The 26,407-nt window shown below is 55.2% G+C and overlaps 1 protein-coding gene and 1 long non-coding RNA gene across 6 annotated transcripts in view; one reads left to right on the top strand and one right to left on the bottom strand.

Annotated features, from left to right (window-relative positions):
- Positions 1 to 26,407, top strand: part of LOC140733220 (equilibrative nucleoside transporter 1-like) — a 228,354-nt gene that overhangs the window by 63,036 nt on the left and 138,911 nt on the right. For all 5 annotated transcript variants that reach the window (XM_073056259.1, XM_073056258.1, XM_073056257.1 and 2 more), the window contains exon 4: positions 5,450 to 5,640. In XM_073056259.1, the coding sequence (XP_072912360.1) occupies positions 5,450 to 5,640 (191 nt within the window). The remainder of the gene's footprint in view (positions 1 to 5,449; positions 5,641 to 26,407) is intronic.
- LOC140733221 (uncharacterized) overlaps positions 1 to 26,407 on the bottom strand; it is a 118,761-nt gene that overhangs the window by 54,127 nt on the left and 38,227 nt on the right. Inside the window, exon 2 of the long non-coding RNA XR_012100245.1 lies at positions 2,641 to 2,762. This is a non-coding gene — a long non-coding RNA (uncharacterized lncRNA). The remainder of the gene's footprint in view (positions 1 to 2,640; positions 2,763 to 26,407) is intronic.

Genomic DNA, 26,407 nt, shown 5'->3' with positions numbered 1-26,407 from the left:
ATGCACTGCCTCAGAAGGTAGTGGAGGCCAATTCTCTGGATGCTTTCAAGAAGGAGCTAGATGGGTATCTTATGGATAGGGGAATCAAGGGATATGGGGACAAGGCAGGAACCGGGTATTGATAGTAATTGATCAGCCATGATCTCAAAATGGCGGTGCAGGCTCGAAGGGCCGAATGGTCTACTTCTGCACCTATTGTCTATTGTCTATTGTCAATGCAGTTGTCGATGTAGCGTAGGATTGGAACAGACTGTTACACAGAGTGGTAGAGACGTAGAACTTGCTGCCAGGATAGGAAATGGGGGAAAGCAGATGCATTGGGAATGTTTAAGCAGCATTTGGACAGACACATGAACAGACAGAAAATAGAGCAATATTGTCCACTACTTGGGGGGGGGGGGCAGGGCTAAACTAGTTTGGCGGGGGGGGGGGGGGGGAACCAGAGCACCAGGTGAGAAAATAGAGAGAAGGAGAGGAAGGTAGGTGTCAGGGCCAGCAAAAACAGGCAGAAGCAAAGTGATAGATAAGATGAAACAGATAGTTTGAAGCAAGTGTATTTTGATGCTAGGAGTACTATGGGTAAAGGTGATGAACTTAGAGCATGGAGCTATGATGTTAAACCAGACACCTGGCTGAGAGAGGGACAGGAATGGATGCTTAATGTCCCAGGATTTTGATGTTTTAGAAAAGATAAAGAGTGAGGTAAACGAGGTGGGAGGGGGTTTCAGAGTTGCTCTACTGATCAGTGACAATATCACAGTGACACAGAGGGGACATAATGGAGGGCTTGCCCACTGAGTCAGAAATATTACAACGGAACTACTAAACTAATGAATAGGAAGAATGCAATCACCCTGATGGGATTGTATCAACATCCCACCCCAGTAGCCACCAGGACACTGAGAAACAGATATGCAGGCAGATTAAGGAAAGGTGCAAAAACAATAGAGTTGTTGTCATGGGAGTTTCAGCCTCTCTAAGATAAACTGGGATTTTAGTGCAAGAGGTTTAGGTGGGGCAGAAATTGTTAGATACATCCTGGAATGTTTCGTAAATCAATATGTAGAGGAGGGGCTGTACTGGGCCCGGTGATGGGTAATGAGGCTACCTAGGGGACCGACCTTTCAGTGGGAGAGGTTAGGGAACAGTAACCACAACTCCTCACGTTGTAAGATATTTATAAATGAGGATAAGCATGGACCTTGCGGGAGGGTATTAGCAGGGCAAATTATGAGAATATTAGGAGTATTAGGCAGGAAGTAGGGAGAATTAATTAGGAACAGCTATTTTTGGGCAAATCCACATCCACCATACAGAGAGTATTTCAAGACAAAATACACAAGGTAGTGGAGAAGTATGTTGCAGTCAGAAGGAGGGCAAGGTAAGAGAACCTTGGAGGTCAAGAAGGAAAAAGAAAAGTATATAAAGTTTAGGAAGCTTGGATCAACCAGAGCCCTTGAGGATTAGAAATAAGACAGAGAAAAAGCTCAAAGAGAATTAGGAAAGCCAGGAAGGGCCATGAAAAGTCCTTGCAAAGTAGGATTAAAGAGAATCTGAAGGCATTCTATATCTACGTCAGGAGCAAGTGGATGACTAGGGAGAGGGTGGGACCACTCAACGATAAAGGGGGGAACATTTGCTTGGATGCGGTGGATTTGGGTGAGGTCCTTAATGAGTACTTTACATCAGTATCTACCAAGAAGAAAGACGCGAAGGATAGGGAGATCAGGGCCGAGCACATTGATACGCTCGAGCGTTTCGAGGTGAAGAGGGAGGCAGAGTTAGGTCTCTGAAAGAGCATTAAGGTGAGTAAGTCCCAAGGCCTGACATTCAGAGAGGAAAGTGAAGATGTTGCTGGGGCTTTGATCAATATCTTCGTGTCCTGTCTAGGCGCAGGAGAGGCTGTGGAGGACTGGCCAAGAAAGGAACCAGGGATAACTCTGGAAACTGCAGACATGTTTCCAGTGGTAGAGAAGTTATTGGAGGGAATTCTTAGGGATAAGGTTTGTGAGTATTTGGAAAATCATAACCTAATTAGGGAGAGTCAGCATGGCTTTGTGCAAGGCAAATTGTGTCTTATGAACTTGATTGAGTTGTTTGACGAGGTGATGAGGGTGATTGATGAAGGTAGAGCTGTTGATATCGTATGCATTGGTTTTAATAAGGCATTTGGCAAGGTCCCTCATGGGAGACACATCCAGAAGATTAGGATGCATGGGATCCATGGTGAATTGGCTTGCCCATACGATGACATTTGTTCTAGCTGAATCACGTCTGTGATTAGTGGAGTTCTGTACTGGGACCTCTGCTGTGTGTGATGTATATAAATGACTTGGATGGAAATGTGGATGGGTGGGTTAGTAAGTCTGCAGATGATTCAAAGATTTGTGATGTTGGGGATAGAGTAGAAAACTGGCAAAGAATATGATGGATGTAGATCAATTGCAGATGTGGGTGGAGAAATGGCAGATAGGGTTTAATCCCACCAAATGTGCCTTGGCACATCAAATCAGAGACCATAGTTAACCACAGTTAATTGCAAGACCCTAAACCAAAGGAATCTTGGGATCCAAGTTCATAGCTCCCTGAAAGTGGCTACACAGGTTGATAGGGTGGTTAAAATGCAAATGGCACGCTTACCTTTATTAGTTGAGTTCAGACATCAGGAAGTTTTGTTGCAACTTTATAAAACTCTGGTTAGGCCACATCTGGAGTATTGCATACAGTTCTAGTCGCCCCATTATAGGAAGGATGTCGAGGCTCTGGAGAGGGTGCAGAAGTAGTTTACTAGGTTGCTGCCTGGAATAGAGGGCATGTGCTATCACGAGAGGCTAGACAAACTCGGGTCGTTTTCTCTAAAGCAGCAAAGGCTGAGGGGAGATCTGCTAGAGATGTACAAGATTACCACAGGTATAGATAGTTAAAGACCAGGAGTATCTGTTTCCCAGGGTTGAAATGCCTAATGCCAGAGGGCTTGCATTGAAGGTGAGAGGGGTAATTTTACAGGAGTTGTTAGAGACAAGTTTTTTACACACATATGGTGGGTACCTTGAATGTAATTTCAAGGCAAGTTTTTTTACACAGGGGAAGGTGTGTCTGGAGTGTGCAGCCTGGGGTGGGGATGGAGGCAGATATTAAGCATTTTTGCACTTTTAAGATAGGCACATGGCTGTAAGGAAGATGGAGGGATATGGACATTTTGTAGACAGAAGAGATTCGTTGTCCATTTGATTACCAATTTAATTGGTTTGGATAACACTGTGGGCTGAAAGGCCTGTGCCTGTGCTGTACTGTTCTGTGTTCTATGTTCTATGACCGTGTGCAGACAGATGGGATTAGTTAAAATTGGCATCATAGTTTGCAGACAATGGGCTGAAGGGCCTGTTCCTGTGCTGTACCATTATATGTTAATCTATCCTCTCAGAAAAGTTAATCTTTTCCAGTAATGTCTGTACCACAGACATAAAATCTGCTGGCCTGTAATTACTTTGCAGATCTCTGCTGCTCCTGATTAGAGGTACCACATTTACTGTTCTCTGTCTTCTAGCGCCCACCAACAGCCAATAAAAGTTTTAAATTCACTGTCAGGACTCCCACAATCTCCTCCTTTGAATCCCAATGTGGCCTGGGTTTGGGCTTACAGGAGAGATGCCTAAAAATATGCCCTAAAATATCACCACCACCATCCCAGAAATCTCCACTAGCAATGTCTTTCACCTTACTGAACGTAGAAGAGATGTATCCCTTTTAGAGTTTGCCTGCTTCCTGTCGCCCCACACATAATCCCTGTTTTCACTCATTCTTTCACTGGCCACCCTCCTGTTATGAAATGTCTTGGGATATCTGCCAGTGATATTACATGGCCCCACTTTGCCCTCATAATTTCTTTCTTAATCTCATAGCATCGTGGAGATATACTGCACAGAAAATGGGTTTTTGTCCACGCCAATCAATTTGCCTACCTAAGTCCCATTTGTTTGCTTTAGGCCCTTGTATCTCTAAACAAATATGTGTCCAGATGCTTTTAAATATCATAATAATACCCACCTCAACCTCTTCCTCTGGCAGCTCATTCCATATACTCACCACCCTTTGTGGGGGGGGGGGGGGGAAACAGGAGAAAGTTGCCCTTCAGCTCTTTCTTAAATCTATCCTTTCTAGTTCACAACCCCAAGGAAAAGGGTGACTATTCACCTTATCTGTGTCCCTCAGTTTTTATTAACTTCCTTTTGGCCACCCTTCTTCTTCCTCTGCTTTGATAAAACAGTCCCATCCTATCCAGCCTTTCCTTATAACTCAAGCCTCTAGTCTCAGTTTAATCCCCATAAATCTTTTTTGTACCTTCTCCAGTTTAATGACAGGGTGCCTAGAACTGTACACAGTACACCAAATCTAGAACTGTACACGGTACACCAAATCTAGAACTGTACACGGTACACCAAATCTACACTTGCTGACATCTTGTACATGTCATGCCGATCCTCTACTTTGTAAGCATGCCAAATGCCATCTTCATCACCCTGTCTAACTTTGCAGGAACTGTGCACCTGTCTCCTAGTTCTGTCTGTTCTACAACACTCTCCAATTCCTTACCAATCTGTCCCTGACACTCTCCAATTCCATATCAATCTGTACTCGTAACTTCACCGCCCCCTTACCTATCAGTCTCCTTGCCTTAAATTGGATTCAGTTCAGTTTACCCATCTTCCCATCTGCCTCATTGTGCCCATATCTGCTTGTGCACAACTGATCCAAGCTTCCTGCTTTGTTTGACTGCACCTCCTCAACCCCAATATATCTACAGCATCTCATTCCCTTGTCAAACTAGTTTAAACCCTCATCAACAGCACAAGTGAACCTACCAGCAAGAATGTTGCACTTGCTTGGGTTCGAGTGCAAACCATTCTGCTTCCATGGGACCTATCGTCCTCAGATGAGGTTCCAATATTCCACAAAACCGAAAGGCTCTCCTTCTCTACCGTTCCAGTATTGATGCAGTCATCTGCCCTCTGTCTTGTACTCAATAGCAAACAGCACCAAAAGTAATCCCCGTCTCCTCCCTCTGTCCCTCTCTCCCCTCGTCTCCCCCGCTCTGTCTCCCCCTTCATCTCCCTCCTTCTGTCCCCCTCTGTCTCCCTACTCTGTTTCTCCTCCCGTCTCTCCCCCCTGTCTCCCCCACTCTGTCTCTCCCCCACTGTCTCTCCACCCACTCTGTCTCTCGCCCCACTGTCTCTTTCCCCCATCTGTCTCACCCCATCTCTCTGCCCCCACTCTGTCTCTCTCCCCTCCGTCTCTCTCTCCCATCTGTCTCCCCATCGTCCCTCCCCTTTTTTCCTCTATCATTTCCACCCACACCATCCTTCATCCCTCCTCTTGCTCCTATTCACTCTCTCTCCCTCCTGCTCCATTTCACTCTTCCATCTCTAATGTCTGTGCTTGTCTCCCTCAGTATTTTAAGTACCGATTGCAAGACGTGGATGTTTCCAGCACAGTGCCAACCTCCAACGCAACCTCGACAATGAATGTTTCAGCGATACCAAGCGAGAACCATCTGCAGAGAAAGTTCGGCAACATAATGACATTGTCTGCAATGTTACCCATGCTCATCTTCAGCTGCCTCAACTCCCTCCTCCTGCCACGGTAGGTAGGCCTCAGACCACACCCTGTGGAATTTTAAACACCAGCTCCCTCCTCACTCACTGACGGACACCAGCTCCCTCCTCACTCTGACGGACACCAGCTCCCTCCTCACTCACTGACGGACACCAGCTCCCTTCTCACTCTGACAGACACTAGCTCCCTCCTCACTCACTGACAGACACCAGCTCCCTCCTCACTCACTGACGGACGCCAGCTCCCTCTTCACTCACTGACGGACGCCAGCTCCCTCCTCACTCACCGACGGACACAAGCTCCCTCCTCACTCACTGACGGACAACAGCTCCCTCCTCACTCTGACAGACACCAGCTCCCTCCTCACTCACTGACGGACACCAGCTCCCTCCTCACTCTGACAGACACCAGCTCCCTCCTCACTCTGAAAGACACCAGCTCCCTCCTCACTCACTGACAGAACCAATTCCCTCCTCACTCTGACAGACACCAGCTCCCTCCTCACTCACTGACAGAACCAATTCACTCCTCACTCACTGACAGACACCAGCTCCCTCCTCACTCTGACAGACACCAGCTCCCTCCTCACTCACTGACAGACACCAGCTCCCTCCTCCCTCACTGACAGACACCAGCTCCCTCCTCACTCTGACAGACACCAGCTCCCTCCTCACTCACTGACGGACACCAGCCCCCTCCTCACTCTGACAGACACCAGCTCCCTCCTCACTCTGAAAGACACCAGCTCCCTCCTCACTCACTGACAGAACCAATTCCCTCCTCACTCTGACAGACACCAGCTCCCTCCTCACTCACTGACAGAACCAATTCCCTCCTCACTCACTGACAGACACCAGCTCCCTACTCACTCTGACAGACACCAGCTCCCTCCTCACTCACTGACAGACACCAGCTCCCTCCTCCCTCACTGACAGACACCAGCTCCCTCCTCACTCTGACAGACACCAGCTCCCTCCTCACTCACTGACAGAACCAATTCCCTCCTCACTCTGACAGACACCATCTCCCTCCTCCCTCTGACAGACACCAGCTCCCTCCTCACTCACTGACAGACACCAGCTCCCTCCTCACTCACTGACAGAACCAATTCCCTCCTCACTCACTGACAGACAACAGCTCCCTCCTCACTCTGACAGACACCAGCTCCCTCCTCACTCACTGACAGACACCAGCTCCCTCCTCACTCACTGACAGACACCAGCTCCCTCCTCCCTCACTGACAGACACCAGCTCCCTCCTCACTCTGACAGACACCAGCTCCCTCCTCACTCACTGACGGAACCAATTCCCTCCTCACTCTGACAGACACCATCTCCCTCCTCCCTCTGACAGACACCAGCTCCCTCCTCACTCACTGACAGACACCAGCTCCCTCCTCACTCTGACAGACACCAGCTCCCTCCTCACTCACTGACAGAACCAGCTCCCTCCTCACTCACTGACAGACACCAGCTCCCTCCTCACTCACTGACAGACACCAGCTCCCTCGTCACTCACTGACAGAACCAATTCCCTCCTCACTCACTGACAGACACCAGCTCCCTCCTCACTCTGACAGACACAAGCTCCCTCCTCACTCACTGACAGACACCAGCTCCCTCCTCACTCTGACAGACACCAGCTCCCTCCTCACTCACTGACAGACACCAGCTCCCTCCTCACTCTAACAGACACCAGCTCCCTCCTCACTGACTGACAGACACCAGCTCCCTCCTCACTCTGACAGACACCAGCTCCCTCCTCACTCACTGACAGACACCAACTCCCTCCTCACTCTGACAGACACCAGCTCCCTCCTCACTCACTGACAGAACCAATTCCCTCCTCACTCAATGACAGACACCAGCTCCCTCCTCACTCTGACAGACACCAGCTCCCTCCTCACTAACTGACAGACACCAGCTCCCTCCTCACTCACTGACAGACACCAGCTCCCTCCTCACTCTGACAGACACCAGCTCCCTCCTCACTCACTGAGACACCAGCTCCCTCCTCACTCACTGACAGACACCAGCTCCCTCCTCACTCACTGACAGAACCAATTCCCTCCTCACTCTGACAGACACCAGCTCCCTCCTCACTCTGACAGACACCAGCTCCCTCCTCACTCACTGACAGACACCAGCTCCCTCCTCACTCTGACAGACACCAGCTCCCTCCTCACTCACTGACAGACACCAGCTCCCTCCTCACTCACTGACAGACACCAGCTCCCTCCTCCCTCACTGACAGACACCAGCTCCCTCCTCACTCTGACAGACACCAGCTCCCTCCTCACTCACTGACGGACACCAGCCCCCTCCTCACTCTGACAGACACCAGCTCCCTCCTCACTCTGAAAGACACCAGCTCCCTCCTCACTCACTGACAGAACCAATTCCCTCCTCACTCTGACAGACACCAGCTCCCTCCTCACTCACTGACAGAACCAATTCCCTCCTCACTCACTGACAGACACCAGCTCCCTCCTCACTCTGACAGACACCAGCTCCCTCCTCACTCACTGACAGACACCAGCTCCCTCCTCCCTCACTGACAGACACCAGCTCCCTCCTCACTCTGACAGACACCAGCTCCCTCCTCACTCACTGACAGAACCAATTCCCTCCTCACTCTGACAGACACCATCTCCCTCCTCCCTCTGACAGACACCAGCTCCCTCCTCACTCACTGACAGACACCAGCTCCCTCCTCACTCACTGACAGAACCAATTCCCTCCTCACTCACTGACAGACACCAGCTCCCTCCTCACTCTGACAGACACCAGCTCCCTCCTCACTCACTGACAGACACCAGCTCCCTCCTCACTCTGACAGACACCAGCTCCCTCCTCACTCACTGACAGACACCAGCTCCCTCCTCACTCTGACAGACACCAGCTCCCTCCTCACTCTGACAGACACCAGCTCCCTCCTCACTCACTGACAGACACCAGCTCCCTCCTCACTCTGACAGACACCAGCTCCCTCCTCACTCTGACAGACACCAGCTCCCTCCTCACTCACTGACAGACACCAGCTCCCTCCTCCCTCACTGACAGACACCAGCTCCCTCCTCACTCTGACAGACACCAGCTCCCTCCTCACTCACTGACAGAACCAATTCCCTCCTCACTCTGACAGACACCATCTCCCTCCTCCCTCTGACAGACACCAGCTCCCTCCTCACTCACTGACAGACACCAGCTCCCTCCTCACTCTGACAGACACCAGCTCCCTCCTCACTCACTGACAGAACCAATTCCCTCCTCACTCACTGACAGAACCAATTCCCTCCTCACTCACTGACAGACACCAGCTCCCTCCTCACTCTGACAGACACAAGCTCCCTCCTCACTCACTGACAGACACCAGCTCCCTCCTCACTCTGACAGACACCAGCTCCCTCCTCACTCACTGACAGACACCAGCTCCCTCCTCACTCTAACAGACACCAGCTCCCTCCTCACTGACTGACAGACACCAGCTCCCTCCTCACTCTGACAGACACCAGCTCCCTCCTCACTCATTGACAGACACCAGCTCCCTCCTCACTCTGACAGACACCAGCTCCCTCCTCACTCACTGACAGACACCAGCTCCCTCCTCACTCTGACAGACACCAACTCCCTCCTCACTCACTGACAGAACCAATTCCCTCCTCACTCAATGACAGACACCAGCTCCCTCCTCACTCTGACAGACACCAGCTCCCTCCTCACTAACTGACAGACACCAGCTCCCTCCTCACTCACTGACAGACACCAGCTCCCTCCTCACTCTGACAGACACCAGCTCCCTCCTCACTCACTGAGACACCAGCTCCCTCCTCACTCACTGACAGACACCAGCTCCCTCCTCACTCACTGACAGAACCAATTCCCTCCTCACTCTGACAGACACCAGCTCCCTCCTCACTCACTGACAGACACCAGCTCCCTCCTCACTCACTGACAGACACCATCTCCCTCCTCACTCACTGACAGACACCATCTCCCTCCTCACTCTGACAGACACCAGCTCCCTCCTCACTCACTGACAGACACCAGCTCCCTCCTCACTCTGACAGACACCAGCTCCCTCCTCACTCACTGACAGACACCAGCTCCCTCCTCACTCACTGACAGACACCAGCTCCCTCCTCACTCTGACAGACACCAGCTCCCTCCTCACTCACTGACAGACACCAGCTCCCTCCTCACTCACTGACAGACACCAGCTCCCTCCTCACTCACTGACAGACACCAGCTCCCTCCTCACTCTGACAGACACCAGCTCCCTCCTCACTCACTGACAGACACCAGCTCCCTCCTCACTCACTGACAGACACCATCTCCCTCCTCACTCACTGACAGGCACCAGCTCCCTCCTCACTCTGACTGACAGACACCAGCTCCCTCCTCACTCTGACAGACACCAGCTCCCTCCTCACTCACTGACAGAACCAATTCCCTCCTCACTCTGACAGACACCATCACCCTCCTCCCTCTGACAGACACCAGCTCCATCCTCACTCTGACAGACACCAGCTCCCTCCTCACTCACTGACAGACACCAGCTCCCTCCTCACTCTGACAGACACCAGCTCCCTCCTCACTCTGACAGAGACCAGCTCCCTCCTCACTCACTGACAGACACCAGCTCCCTCCTCACTCTGACAGACAACAGCTCCCTCCTCACTCACTGACAGACACCAGCTCCATCCTCACTCTGACAGACACCAGCTCCCTCCTCACTCACTGACAGAACCAATTCCCTCCTCACTCTGACAGACACCATCACCCTCCTCCCTCTGACAGACACCAGCTCCCTCCTCACTCACTGACAGACACCAGCTCCCTCCTCACTCTGACAGACACCAGCTCCCTCCTCACTCTGACAGACACCAGCTCCCTCCTCACTCACTGACAGAACCAATTCCCTCCTCACTCACTGACAGAACCAATTTCCTCCTCACTCACTGACAGACACCAGCTCCCTCCTCACTCTGACAGACACCAGCTCCCTCCTCACTCACTGACAGACACCAGCTCCCTCCTCACTCACTGACAGACACCAGCTCCCTCCTCATACTGACAGACACCAGCTCCCTCCTCACTCACTGACAGACACCAGCTCCCTCCTCACTCTGACAGACACCAGCTCCCTCCTCACTCACTGACAGACACCAGCTCCCTCCTCACTCACTGACAGACACCAGCTCCCTCCTCACTCTGACAGACACCAGCTCCCTCCTCACTCTGACAGACACCAGCTCCCTCCTCACTCACTGACAGACACCAGATCCCTCCTCACTCACTGACAGACACCAGCTCCCTCCTCACTCTGACAGACACCAGCTCCCTCCTCACTCACTGACAGACACCAGATCCCTCCTCACTCACTGACAGACACCAGCTCCCTCCTCACTCTGACAGACACCAGCTCCCTCCTCACTCACTGACAGACACCAGCTCCCTCCTCACTCTGACTGACAGACACCAGCTCCCTCCTCACTCACTGACAGACACCAGCTCCCTCCTCACTCTGACAGACACCAGCTCCCTCCTCACTCACTGACAGACACCAGCTCCCTCCTCACTCACTGACAGACACCAGCTCCCTCCTCACTCTGACAGACACCAGCTCCCTCCTCACTCACTGACAGAACCAATTCCCTCCTCACTCAATGACAGACACCAGCTCCCTCCTCACTCTGACAGACACCAGCTCCCTCCTCACTCACTGACAGACACCAGCTCCCTCCTCACTCACTGACAGACACCAGCTCCCTCCTCACTCTGACAGACAACAGCTCCCTCCTCACTCACTGACAGACACCAGCTCCCTCCTCACTCACTGACAGACACCAGCTCCCTCCTCACTCACTGACAGAACCAATTCCCTCCTCACTCTGACAGACACCAGCTCCCTCCTCACTCTGACAGACACCAGCTCCCTCCTCACTCACTGACAGACACCAGCTCCCTCCTCACTCACTGACAGACACCAGCTCCCTCCTCACTCTGACAGACACCAGCTCCCTCCTCACTCACTGACAGACACCAGCTCCCTCCTCACTCACTGACAAACAGCTCCCTCCTCACTCTGACAGACACCAGCTCCCTGCTCACTCACTGACAGAACCAATTCCCTCCTCACTGACTGACAGACACCAGCTCCCTCCTCACTCTGACAGACACCAGCTCCCTCCTCACTCTGACAGACACCAGCTCCCTCCTCACTCACTGACAGACACCAGCTCCCTCCTCACTCTGACAGACACCAGCTCCCTCCTCACTCACTGACAGACACCAGCTCCCTCCTCACTCTGAAAGACACCAGCTCCCTCCTCACTCACTGACAGACACCAGCTCCCTCCTCACTCACTGACAGACACCAGCTCCCTCCTCACTCTGACAGACACCAGCTCCCTCCTCACTCACAGACAGAACCAATTCCCTCCTCACTCAATGACAGACACCAGCTCCCTCCTCACTCTGACAAACACCAGCTCCCTCCTCACTCACTGACAGACACCAGCTCCCTCCTCACTCACAGACAGACACCAGCTCCCTCCTCACTCACTGACAGACACCAGCTCCCTCCTCACTCACTGACAGAACCAATTCCCTCCTCACTCACTGACAGACACCAGCTCCCTCCTCACTCACTGACAGACACCAGCTCCCTCCTCACTCTGACAGACACCAGCTCCCTCCTCACTCACTGACAGACACCAGCTCCCTCCTCACTCACTGACAGACACCAGCTCCCTCCTCACTCTGACAGACACCAGCTCCATCCTCACTCACTGACAGACACCAGCTCCCTCCTCACTCTGACAGACACCAGCTCCCTCCTCACTCACTGACAGACACCAGCTCCCTCCTCACTCTGACAGACACCAGCTCCCTCCTCACTCTGACAGACACCAGCTCCCTCCTCACTGACTGACAGACACCAGCTCCCTCCTCACTCACTGACAGACACCAGCTCCCTCCTCACTCTGACAGACACCAGCTCCCTCCTCACTCACTGACAGACACCAGCTCCCTCCTCACTCTGACTGACAGACACCAGCTCCCTCCTCACTCACTGACAGACACCAGCTCCCTCCTGTCTCTGACAGACACCAGCTGCCTCCTCACTCACTGACAGACACCAGCTCCCTCCTCACTCTGACAGACACCAGCTCCCTCCTCACTCACTGACAGACACCAGCTCCCTCCTCACCCTGACTGACAGACACCAGCTCCCTCCTCACTCTGACAGACACCAGCTCCCTCCTCATTCACTGACAGACACCAGCTCCCTCCTCACACTGACAGACACCAGCTCCCTCCTCACTCTGACAGACACCAGCTCCCTCCTCACTCACTGACAGACACCAGCTCCCTCCTCACTCACTGACAGACAGCAGCTACCTCCTCACTCACTGACAGAACCAATTCCCTCCTCACTGACTGACAGACACCAGCTCCCTCCTCACTCTGACAGACACCAGCTCCCTCCTCACTCTGACAGACACCAGCTCCCTCCTCACTCACTGACAGACACCAGCTCCCTCCTCACTCACTGACAGACACCAGCTACCTCCTCACTCACTGACAGAACCAATTCCCTCCTCACTGACTGACAGACACCAGCTCCCTCCTCACTCTGACAGACACCAGCTCCCTCCTCACTCACTGACAGACACCAGCTCCCTCCTCACTCTGACAGACACCAGCTCCCTCCTCATTCACTGACAGACACCAGCTCCCTCCTCACTCTGACAGACACCAGCTCCCTCCTCACTCACTGACAGAACCAATTCCCTCCTCACTCTGACTGACAGACACCAGCTCCCTCCTCACTCTGACAGACACCAGCTCCCTCCTCACTCACTGACAGACACCAGCTCCCTCCTCACTCTGACAGACACCAACTCCCTCCTCACTCACTGACAGAACCAATTCCCTCCTCACTCAATGACAGACACCAGCTCCCTCCTCACTCTGACAGACACCAGCTCCCTCCTCACTAACTGACAGACACCAGCTCCCTCCTCACTCACTGACAGACACCAGCTCCCTCCTCACTCACTGACAGACACCAGCTCCCTCCTCACTGACTGACAGACACCAGCTCCCTCCTCACTCTGACAGACACCAGCTCCCTCCTCGCTGACTGACAGACACCAGCTCCCTCCTCACTCTGACAGACACCAGCTCCCTCCTCACTCACTGACAGACACCAGCTCCCTCCTCACTCTGACAGACACCAGCTCCCTCCTCACTCACTGACAGACACCAGCTCCCTCCTCACTCTGACAGACACCAACTCCCTCCTCACTCACTGACAGAACCAATTCCCTCCTCACTCAATGACAGACACCAGCTCCCTCCTCACTCTGACAGACACCAGCTCCCTCCTCACTAACTGACAGACACCAGCTCCCTCCTCACTCACTGACAGACACCAGCTCCCTCCTCACTCTGACAGACACCAGCTCCCTCCTCACTCACTGAGACACCAGCTCCCTCCTCACTAACTGACAGACACCAGCTCCCTCCTCACTCACTGACAGACACCAGCTCCCTCCTCACTCTGACAGACACCAGCTCCCTCCTCACTCACTGAGACACCAGCTCCCTCCTCACTCACTGAGACACCAGCTCCCTCCTCACTCAATGACAGACACCAGCTCCCTCCTCACTCTGACAGACACCAGCTCCCTCCTCACTAACTACAGACACCAGCTCCCTCCTCACTCACTGACAGACACCAGCTCCCTCCTCACTCTGACAGAGACCAGCTCCCTCCTCACTCACTGAGACACCAGCTCCCTCCTCACTCACTGACAGAACCAATTCCCTCCTCACTCTGACAGACACCAGCTCCCTCCTCACTCTGACAGACACCAGCTCCCTCCTCACTCACTGACAGACACCAGCTCCCTCCTCACTCTGACAGACACCAGCTCCCTCCTCACTCACTGACAGACACCAGCTCCCTCCTCACTCTGACAGACACCAGCTCCCTCCTCCCTCACTGACAGACACCAGCTCCATCCTCACTCTGACAGACACCAGCTCCCTCCTCACTCACTGACAGAACCAATTCCCTCCTCACTCTGACAGACACCATCACCCTCCTCCCTCTGACAGACACCAGCTCCCTCCTCACTCACTGACAGACACCAGCTCCCTCCTCACTCTGACAGACACCAGCTCCCTCCTCACTCTGACAGACACCAGCTCCCTCCTCACTCACTGACAGACACCAGCTCCCTCCTCCCTCACTGACAGACACCAGCTCCATCCTCACTCTGACAGACACCAGCTCCCTCCTCACTCACTGACAGAACCAATTCCCTCCTCACTCTGACAGACACCATCACCCTCCTCCCTCTGACAGACACCAGCTCCCTCCTCACTCACTGACAGACACCAGCTCCCTCCTCACTCTGACAGACACCAGCTCCCTCCTCACTCACTGACAGAACCAATTCCCTCCTCACTCTGACAGACACCAGCTCCCTCCTCACTCTGACAGACACCAGCTCCCTCCTCATTCACTGACAGACACCAGCTCCCTCCTCACTCACTGACAGACACCAGCTCCCTCCTCACTCTGACAGACACCAGCTCCCTCCTCACTCACTGACAGACACCAGCTCCCTCCTCACTCTGACAGACACCAGCTCCCTCCTCATTCACTGACAGACACCAGCTCCCTCCTCACTCACTGACAGACACCAGCTCCCTCCTCACTCTGACAGGCACCAGCTCCCTCCTCACTCACTGACAGACACCAGCTCCCTCCTCACTCACTGACAGACACCAGCTCCCTCCTCACTCTGACAGACACCAGCTCCCTCCTCACTCACTGACAGACACCATCTCCCTCCTCACTCTGACAGGCACCAGCTCCCTCCTCACTCACTGACAGACACCAGCTCCCTCCTCACTCTGACAGACACCAGCTCCCTCCTCACTCACTGACAGACACCAGCTCCCTCCTCACTCTGACAGACACCAGCTCCCTCCTCACTCTGACAGACACCAGCTCCCTCCTCACTCTGACAGACACCAGCTCCCTCCTCACTCACTGACAGACACCAGCTCCCTCCTCACTCTGACAGACACCATCTCCCTCCTCACTCACTGACAGACACCAGCTCCCTCCTCACTCTGACAGACACCAGCTCCCTCCTCACTCACTGACAGACACCAGCTCCCTCCTCACTCTGACAGACACCATCACCCTCCTCCCTCTGACAGACACCAGCTCCCTCCTCACTCACTGACAGACACCAGCTCCCTCCTCACTCTGACAGACACCAGCTCCCTCCTCACTCACTGACAGAACCAATTCCCTCCTCACTCACTGACAGAACCAATTTCCTCCTCACTCACTGACAGACACCAGCTCCCTCCTCACTCACTGACAGACACCAGCTCCCTCCTCACTCTGACAGACACCAACTCCCTCCTCACTCTGACAGACACCAGCTCCCTCCTCACTCACTGACAGACACCAGCTCCCTCCTCACTCTGACAGACACCAGCTCCCTCCTCACTCTGACAGACACCAGCTCCCTCCTCACTGACTGACAGACACCAGCTCCCTCCTCACTCACTGACAGACACCAGCTCCCTCCTCACTCTGACAGACACCAGCTCCCTCCTCACTCACTGACAGACACCAGCTCCCTCCTCACACTGACAGACACCAGCTCCCTCCTCACTCTGACAGACACCAGCTCCCTCCTCACTCACTGACAGACACCAGCTCCCTCCTCACTAACTGACTGACACCAGCTCCCTCCTCACTCTGACAGACACCAGCTCCCTCCTCACTCACTGACAGACACCAGCTACCTCCTCACTCACTGACAGAACCAATTCCCTCCTCACTCTCTGACAGACACCAGCTCCCTCCTCACTCTGACAGACACCAGCTCCCTCCTCACTCACTGACAGACACCAGCTCCCTCCTCACTCTGACAGACACAAGCTCCCTCCTCACTCACTGACAGACACCAGCTCCCTCCTCACTCTGACAGACACCAGCTCCCTCCTCACTCACTGACAGACACCAGCTCCCTCCTCACTCTGACAGACACCAGCTCCCTCCTCACTGACTGACAGACACCAGCTCCCTCCTCACTCTGACAGACACCAGCTCCCTCCTCACTCACTGACAGACACCAGCTCCCTCCTCACTCACTGACAGACACCAGCTCCCTCCTCACTCTGACAGACACCAACTCCCTCCTCACTCACTGACAGAACCAATTCCCTCTTCACTCAATGACAGACACCAGCTCCCTCCTCACTCTGACAGACACCAGCTCCCTCCTCACTCACTGACAGACACCAGCTCCCTCCTCACTCTGACAGACACCAACTCCCTCCTCACTCACTGACAGAACCAATTCCCTCCTCACTCAATGACAGACACCAGCTCCCTCCGCACTCTGACAGACACCAGCTCCCTCCTCACTAACTGACAGACACCAGCTCCCTCCTCACTCACTGACAGACACCAGCTCCCTCCTCACTCTGACAGACACCAGCTCCCTCCTCACTCACTGAGACACCAGCTCCCTCCTCACTCACTGACAGAACCAATTCCCTCCTCACTCTGACAGACACCAGCTCCCTCCTCACTCTGACAGACACCAGCTCCCTCCTCACTCACTGACAGACACCAGCTCCCTCCTCACTCTGACAGACACCAGCTCCCTCCTCACTCACTGACAGACACCAGCTCCCTCCTCACTCTGACAGACACCAGCTCCCTCCTCACTCACTGACAGACACCAGCTCCCTCCTCACTCTGACAGACACCAGCTCCCTCCTCACTCACTGACAGACACCAGCTCCCTCCTCCCTCACTGACAGACACCAGCTCCATCCTCACTCTGACAGACACCAGCTCCCTCCTCACTCACTGACAGAACCAATTCCCTCCTCACTCTGACAGACACCATCACCCTCCTCCCTCTGACAGACACCAGCTCCCTCCTCACTCACTGACAGACACCAGCTCCCTCCTCACTCTGACAGACACCAGCTCCCTCCTCACTCTGACAGACACCAGCTCCCTCCTCACTCACTGACAGAACCAATTCCCTCCTCACTCACTGACAGAACCAATTTCCTCCTCACTCACTGACAGACACCAGCTCCCTCCTCACTCACTGACAGACACCAGCTCCCTCCTCACTCACTGACAGACACCAGCTCCCTCCTCACTCACTGACAGACACCAGCTCCCTCCTCACTCTGACAGACACCAGCTCCCTCCTCACTCACTGACAGACACCAGCTCCCTCCTCACTCTGACAGACACCAGCTCCCTCCTCACTCACTGACAGACACCAGCTCCCTCCTCACTCACTGACAGACACCAGCTCCCTCCTCACTCACTGACAGACACCAGCTCCCTCCTCACTCTGACAGACACCAGCTCCCTCCTCACTCACTGACAGACACCAGCTCCCTCCTCTCTCTGACAGACACCAGCTCCCTCCTCACTCACTGACAGACACCAGCTCCCTCCTCACTCTGACAGACACCAGCTCCCTCCTCACTCACTGACAGACACCAGCTCCCTCCTCCCTCACTGACAGACACCAGCTCCATCCTCACTCTGACAGACACCAGCTCCCTCCTCACTCACTGACAGAACCAATTCCCTCCTCACTCTGACAGACACCATCACCCTCCTCCCTCTGACAGACACCAGCTCCCTCCTCACTCACTGACAGACACCAGCTCCCTCCTCACTCTGACAGACACCAGCTCCCTCCTCACTCTGACAGACACCAGCTCCCTCCTCACTCACTGACAGAACCAATTCCCTCCTCACTCACTGACAGAACCAATTTCCTCCTCACTCACTGACAGACACCAGCTCCCTCCTCACTCTGACAGACACCAGCTCCCTCCTCACTCACTGACAGACACCAGCTCCCTCCTCACTCTGACAGACACCATCTCCCTCCTCACTCACTGACAGACACCAGCTCCCTCCTCACTCACTGACAGACACCAGCTCCCTCCTCACTCACTGACAGACACCAGCTCCCTCCTCACTCTGACAGACACCAGCTCCCTCCTCACTCACTGACAGACACCAGCTCCCTCCTCACTCTGACAGACACCAGCTCCCTCCTCACTCACTGACAGACACCAGCTCCCTCCTCACTCTGACAGACACCAGCTCCCTCCTCACTCACTGACAGACACCAGCTCCCTCCTCACTCTGACAGACACCAACTCCCTCCTCACTCACTGACAGACACCAGCTCCCTCCTCACTCTGACAGACACCAGCTCCCTCCTGACTCACTGACAGACACCAGCTCCCTCCTCACTCTGACAGACACCATCTCCCTCCTCACTCTGACAGACACCATCTCCCTCCTCACTCTGACAGAGACCAGCTCCCTCCTCACTCACTGACAGACACCAGCTCTCTCCTCACTCTGACAGACACCAGCTCCCTCCTCACTCACTGACAGACACCATCTCCCTCCTCAGTCACTGACAGACACCAGCTCTCTCCTCACTCTGACAGACACCATCTCCCTCCTCAGTCTGACAGACACCAGCTCCCTCCTCACTCTGACAGACACCAGCTCCCTCCTCACTCTGACAGACACCAGCTCCCTCCTCACTCACTGACAGACACCAGCTCCCTCCTCACTCTGACTGACAGACACCAGCTCCCTCCTCACTCACTGACAGACACCAGCTCCCTCCTGACTCTGACAGACACCAGCTCCCTACTCACTCACTGACAGACACCATCTCCCTCCTCACTCTGACTGACAGACACCAGCTCCCTCCTCACTCACTGACTGACACCAGCTCCCTCCTCACTCTGACAGACACCAGCTCCCTCCTCATTCACTGACAGACACCAGCTCCCTCCTCACTCACTGACAGACACCAGCTCCCTCCTCACTCACTGACAGACACCAGCTCCCTCCTCACTCACTGACAGACACCAGCTCCCTCCTCACTCTGACAGACACCAGCTCCCTCCTCATTCTGACAGACACCAGCTCCCTCCTCATTCACTGACAGACACCAGCTCCCTCCTCATTCACTGACAGACACCAGCTCCCTCCTCACTCACTGACAGACACCAGCTCCCTCCTCACTCTGACAGACACCAGCTCCCTCCTCACTCACTGACTGACACCAGCTCCCTCCTCACTCTGACAGACACCAGCTCCCTCCTCACTCACTGACAGACACCAGCTCCCTCCTCACTCACTGACAGACACCAGCTCCCTCCTCATTCTGACAGACACCAGCTCCCTCCTCATTCTGACAGACACCAGCTCCCTCCTCACTCACTGACAGACACCAGCTCCCTCCTCACTCTGACAGACACCAGCTCCCTCCTCACTCTGACAGACACCAGCTCCCTCCTCACTCACTGACAGACACCAGCTCCCTCCTCACTCTGACAGACACCAGCTCCCTCCTCACTCACTGACTGACACCAGCTCCCTCCTCACTCTGACAGACACCAGCTCCCTCCTCACTCAATGACAGACACCATCTCCCTCCTCACTCTGACAGACACCAGCTCCCTCCTCACTCTGACAGACACCAGCTCCCTCCTCACTCACTGACAGACACCAGCTCCCTCCTCACTCACTGACAGACACCAGCTCCCTCCTCACTCACTGACAGACACCATCTCCCTCCTCACTTACTGACAGACACCAGCTCCCTCCTCACTCTGATAGACACCAGCTCCCACCTCACTCACTGACACCAGCTCCCTCCTCACTCTGATAGACACCAGCTCCCTCCTCACTCTGACAGGCACCAGCTCCCTCCTCACTCTGACAGACACCAGCTCCCTCCTCACTCTGACAGACACCAGCTCCCTCCTCACTCTGATAGACACCAGCTCCCTCCTCACTCACTGACAGACACCAGCTCCCTCCTCACTCACTGACAGACACCAGCTCCCTCCTCACTCTGACTGACAGACACCAGCTCCCTCCTCACTCACTGACAGACACCAGCTCCCTCCTCACTCACTGACAGACACCAGCTCCCTCCTCACTCTGACAGACACCAGCTCCCTCCTCACTCTGACAGACACCAGCTCCCTCCTCACTCTGACAGACACCAGCTCCCTCCTCACTCTGACAGACACCAGCTCCCTCCTCACTCACTGACAGACACCAGCTCCCTCCTCACTCACTGACAGACACCAGCTCCCTCCTCACTCTGACTGACAGACACCAGCTCCCTCCTCACTCACTGACAGACACCAGCTCCCTCCTCACTCACTGACAGACACCATCTCCCTCCTCACTCTGACAGACACCAGCTGCCTCCTCACTCACTGACAGACACCAGCTCCCTCCTCACTCTGACAGACACCAGCTCCCTCCTCACTCACTGACAGACACCAGCTCCCTCCTCACCCTGACTGACAGACACCAGCTCCCTCCTCACTCTGACAGACACCAGCTCCCTCCTCATTCACTGACAGACACCAGCTCCCTCCTCACTCACTGACAGACACCAGCTCCCTCCTCACTCAGTGACAGACACCAGCTCCCTCCTCACTCACTGACAGACACCAGCTCCCTCCTCACTCACTGACAGACACCAGCTCCCTCCTCACTCAATGACAGACACCATCTCCCTCCTCACACTGACAGACACCAGCTCCCTCCTCACTCAGTGACAGACACCAGCTCCCTCCTCACTCAATGACAGACACCATCTCCCTCCTCACACTGACAGACACCAGCTCCCTCCTCACTCTGACAGACACCAGCTCCCTCCTCACTCACTGACAGACTCCAGCTCCCTCCTCACTCTGACAGACACCAGCTCCCTCCTCACTCACTGACAGACACCAGCTCCCTCCTCACTCTGACAGACACCAGCTCCCTCCTCACTCACTGACAGACACCAGATCCCTCCTCACTCACTGACAGACACCAGCTCCCTCCTCACTCACTGACAGACACCAGCTCCCTCCTCACTCTGACAGACACCAGCTCCCTCCTCACTCTGACAGACACCAGCTCCCTCCTCACTCTGACAGGCACCAGCTTCCTCCTCACTCACTGACAGACACCAGCTCCCTCCTCAGTCTGACAGACACCAGCTCCCTCCTCACTCACTGACAGACACCAGCTCCCTCCTCACTCACTGACAGACACCAGCTCCCTCCTCACTCTGACTGACAGACACCAGCTCCCTCCTCACTCTGACTGACAGACACCAGCTCCCTCCTCACTCACTGACAGAGACCAGCTCCCTCCTCACTCACTGACAGACACCAGCTCCCTCCTCACTCTGACTGACAGACACCAGCTCCATCCACACTCACTGACAGACACCAGCTCCCTCCTCACTCACTGACAGACACCAGCTCCCTCCTCACTCTGACTGACAGACACCAGCTCCCTCCTCACTCACTGACAGACACCAGCTCCCTCCTCACTCTGACTGACAGACACCAGCTCCCTCCTCACTGACTGACAGACACCAGCTCCCTCCTCACTCACTGACAGACACCAGCTCCCTCCTCACTCACTGACAGACACCAGCTCCCTCCTCACTCACTGACAGACACCAGCTCCCTCCTCATTCACTGACAGACACCAGCTCCCTCCTCACTCACTGACAGACACCAGCTCCCTCCTCACTCACTGACAGACACCAGCTCCCTCCTCACTCTGACAGACACCAGCTCCCTCCTCACTCTGACAGACACCAGCTCCCTCCTCACTGACTGACAGACACCAGCTCCCTCCTCACTCTGACAGACACCAGCTCCCTCCTCACTCACTGACAGACACCAGCTCCCTCCTCACTCACTGACAGACACCAGCTCCCTCCTCACTCTGACAGACACCAGCTCCCTCCTCACTCACTGACTGACACCAGCTCCCTCCTCACTCTGACAGACACCAGCTCCCTCCTCACTCACTGACAGACACCAGCTCCCTCCTCACTCACTGACAGACACCATCTCCCTCCTCACTCACTGACAGACACCAGCTCCCTCCTCATTCTGACAGACACCAGCTCCCTCCTCATTCTGACAGACACCAGCTCCCTCCTCACTCACTGACAGACACCAGCTCCCTCCTCACTCTGACAGACACCAGCTCCCTCCTCACTCACTGACAGACACCAGCTCCCTCCTCACTCTGACAGACACCAGCTCCCTCCTCACTCACTGACTGACACCAGCTCCCTCCTCACTCTGACAGACACCAGCTCCCTCCTCACTCACTGACAGACACCAGCTCCCTCCTCACTCACTGACAGACACCAGCTCCCTCCTCACTCTGAGAGACACCAGCTCCCTCCTCACTCACTGACTGACACCAGCTCCCTCCTCACTCAGACAGACACCAGCTCCCTCCTCACTCAATGACAGACACCATCTCCCTCCTCACTCTGACAGACACCAGCTCCCTCCTCACTCTGACAGACACCAGCTCCCTCCTCACTCACTGACAGACACCAGCTCCCTCCTCACTCACTGACAGACACCAGCTCCCTCCTCACTCACTGACAGACACCAGCTCCCTCCACACTCTGACAGACACCAGCTCCCTCCTCACTCACTGACACCAGCTCCCTCCTCACTCTGATAGACACCAGCTCCCTCCTCACTCTGACAGACACCAGCTCCCTCCTCATTCACTGACAGACACCAGCTCCCTCCTCACTCACTGACAGACACCAGCTCCCTCCTCACTCTGACAGACACCAGCTCCCTCCTCACTCACTGACTGACACCAGCTCCCTCCTCACTCTGACAGACACCAGCTCCCTCCTCACTCACTGACAGACACCAGCTCCCTCCTCACTCACTGACAGACACCAGCTCCCTCCTCATTCTGACAGACACCAGCTCCCTCCTCATTCTGACAGACACCAGCTCCCTCCTCACTCACTGACAGACACCAGCTCCCTCCTCACTCTGACAGTCACCATCTCCCTCCTCACTCTGACAGACACCAGCTCCTTCCTCACTCACTGAAAGACACCAGCTCCCTCCTCACTCTGACAGACACCAGCTCCCTCCTCACTCACTGACTGACACCAGCTCCCTCCTCACTCTGACAGACACCAGCTCCCTCCTCACTGAATGACAGACACCAGCTCCCTCCTCACTCTGACAGACACCAGCTCGCTCCTCACTCACTGACAGACACCAGCTCCCTCCTCACTCTGACAGACACCAGCTCCCTCCTCACTCTGACAGACACCAGCTCCCTCCTCACTCACTGACAGACACCAGCTCCCTCCTCACTCAATGACAGACACCAGCTCCCTCCTCACTCTGACAGACACCATCTCCCTCCTCACTCTGACAGACACCAGCTCCCTCCTCACTCTGACAGACACCAGCTCCCTCCTCACTCACTGACAGACACCAGCTCCCTCCTCACTCACTGACAGACACCATCTCCCTCCTCACTTACTGACAGACACCAGCTCCCTCCTCACTCTGACAGACACCAGCTCCCACCTCACTCACTGACAGACACCAGCTCCCTCCTCACTCTGATAGACACCAGCTCCCTCCTCACTCACTGACAGACACCAGCTCCCTCCTCACTCTGACAGACACCAGCTTCCTCCTCACTCACTGACAGACACCAGCTCCCTCCTCACTCTGACAGACACCAGCTCCCACCTCACTCACTGACAGACACCAGCTCCCTCCTCACTCTGATAGACACCAGCTCCCTCCTCACTCACTGACAGACACCAGCTCCCTCCTCACTCTGACAGGCACCAGCTCCCTCCTCACTCTGACAGACACCAGCTCCCTCCTCACTCACTGACAGACAACAGCTCCCTCCTCACTCACTGACAGATACCAGCTCCCTCCTCACTCACTGACAGATACCAGCTCCCTCCTCACTCACTGACAGACACCAGCTCCCTCCTCACTCTGACAGGCACCAGCTCCCTCCTCACTCTGACAGACACCAGCTCCCTCCTCACTCACTGACAGACACCAGCTCCCTCCTCACTCTGACAGACACCAGCTCCCTCCTCACTCACTGACAGGCACCAGCTCCCTCCTCACTCTGACAGGCACCAGCTCCCTCCTCACTCACTGACAGATACCAGCTCCCTCCTCACTCACTGACAGACACCAGCTCCCTCCTCACTCTGACAGACACCAGCTCCCTCCTCACTCACTGACAGACACCAGCTCCCTCCTCACTCTGACAGACACCAGCTCCCTCCTCACTCACTGACAGACACCAGCTCCCTCCTCACTCTGACAGACACCTGCTCCCTCCTCACTCACTGACAGACACCAGCTCCCTCCTCACTCTAACAGACACCAGCTCCCTCCTCACTCTGACAGACACCAGCTCCCTCCTCACTCTGACAGGCACCAGCTCCCTCCTCACTCTGACAGACACCAGCTCCCTCCTCACTCACTGACTGACACCAGCTCCCTCCTCACTCTGACAGACACCAGCTCCCTCCTCACTCACTGACAGACAACAGCTCCCTCCTCACTCTGACAGACAACAGCTCCCTCCTCACTCTGACAGACACCAGCTCCCTCCTCACTCTGACAGGCACCAGCTCCCTCCTCACTCACTGACAGACACCAGCTCCCTCCTCACTCACTGACAGACAACAGCTCCCTCCTCACTCTGACAGACAACAGCTCCCTCCTCACTCTGACAGGCACCAGCTCCCTCCTCACTCTGACAGGCACCAGCTCCCTCCTCACTCTGACTGACAGACACCAGCTCCCTCCTCACTTTGACAGGCACCATCTCCCTCCTCACTCACTGACAGAGACCAGCTCCCTCCTCACTCTGACAGACACCAGCTCCCTCCTCAGTCACTGACAGAGACCAGCTCCCTCCTCACTCTGACAGACACCAGCTCCCTCCTCAGTCACTGACAGACACCAGCTCCCTCCTCACTCACTGACAGACACCAGCTCCCTCCTCAGTCACTGACAGACACCAGCTCCCTCCTCACTCACTGACAGACACCAGCTCCCTCCTCACTCTGACAGACACCAGCTCCCTCCTCACTCACTGACAGACACCAGCTCCCTCCTCAGTCTGACAGACACCAGCTCCCTCCTCACTCACTGACAGACACCAGCTCCCTCCTCAGTCACTGACAGACACCAGCTCCCTCCTCACTCACTGACAGACACCAGCTCCCTCCTCAGTCTGACAGACACCAGCTCCCTCCTCACTCACTGACAGACACCAGCTCCCTCCTCAGTCACTGACAGACACCAGCTCCCTCCTCACTCACTGACAGACACCAGCTCCCTCCTCACTCACTGACAGACACCAGCTCCCTCCTCACTCTGACAGACACCAGCTCCCTCCTCAGTCACTGACAGACACCAGCTCCCTCCTCACTCACTGACAGACACCAGCTCCCTCCTCACTCACTGACAGACACCAGCTCCCTCCTCACTCACTGACAGACACCAGCTCCCTCCTCACTCACTGACAGACACCAGCTCCCTCCTCACTCACTGACAGACACCAGCTCCCTCCTCACTCTGACAGACACCAGCTCCCTCCTCACTCACTGACAGACACCAGCTCCCTCCTCACTCACTGACAGACACCAGCTCCCTCCTCACTCTGACAGACACCAGCTCCCTCCTCACTCACTGACAGGCACCAGCTCCCTCCTCACTCTGACAGGCACCATCTCCCTCCTCACTCACTGACAGACACCAGCTCCCTCCTCACTCACTGACAGACAACAGCTCCCTCCTCACTCACTGACAGACACCAGCTCCCT

This window comes from Hemitrygon akajei, chromosome 9, assembly GCF_048418815.1.
Source record: "Hemitrygon akajei chromosome 9, sHemAka1.3, whole genome shotgun sequence".
In the NCBI taxonomy this organism is placed as follows: domain Eukaryota; kingdom Metazoa; phylum Chordata; class Chondrichthyes; order Myliobatiformes; family Dasyatidae; genus Hemitrygon; species Hemitrygon akajei.
Note: the sequence above shows the minus strand (reverse complement) of the source record. Positions and strands in the feature narration are given on the sequence as shown.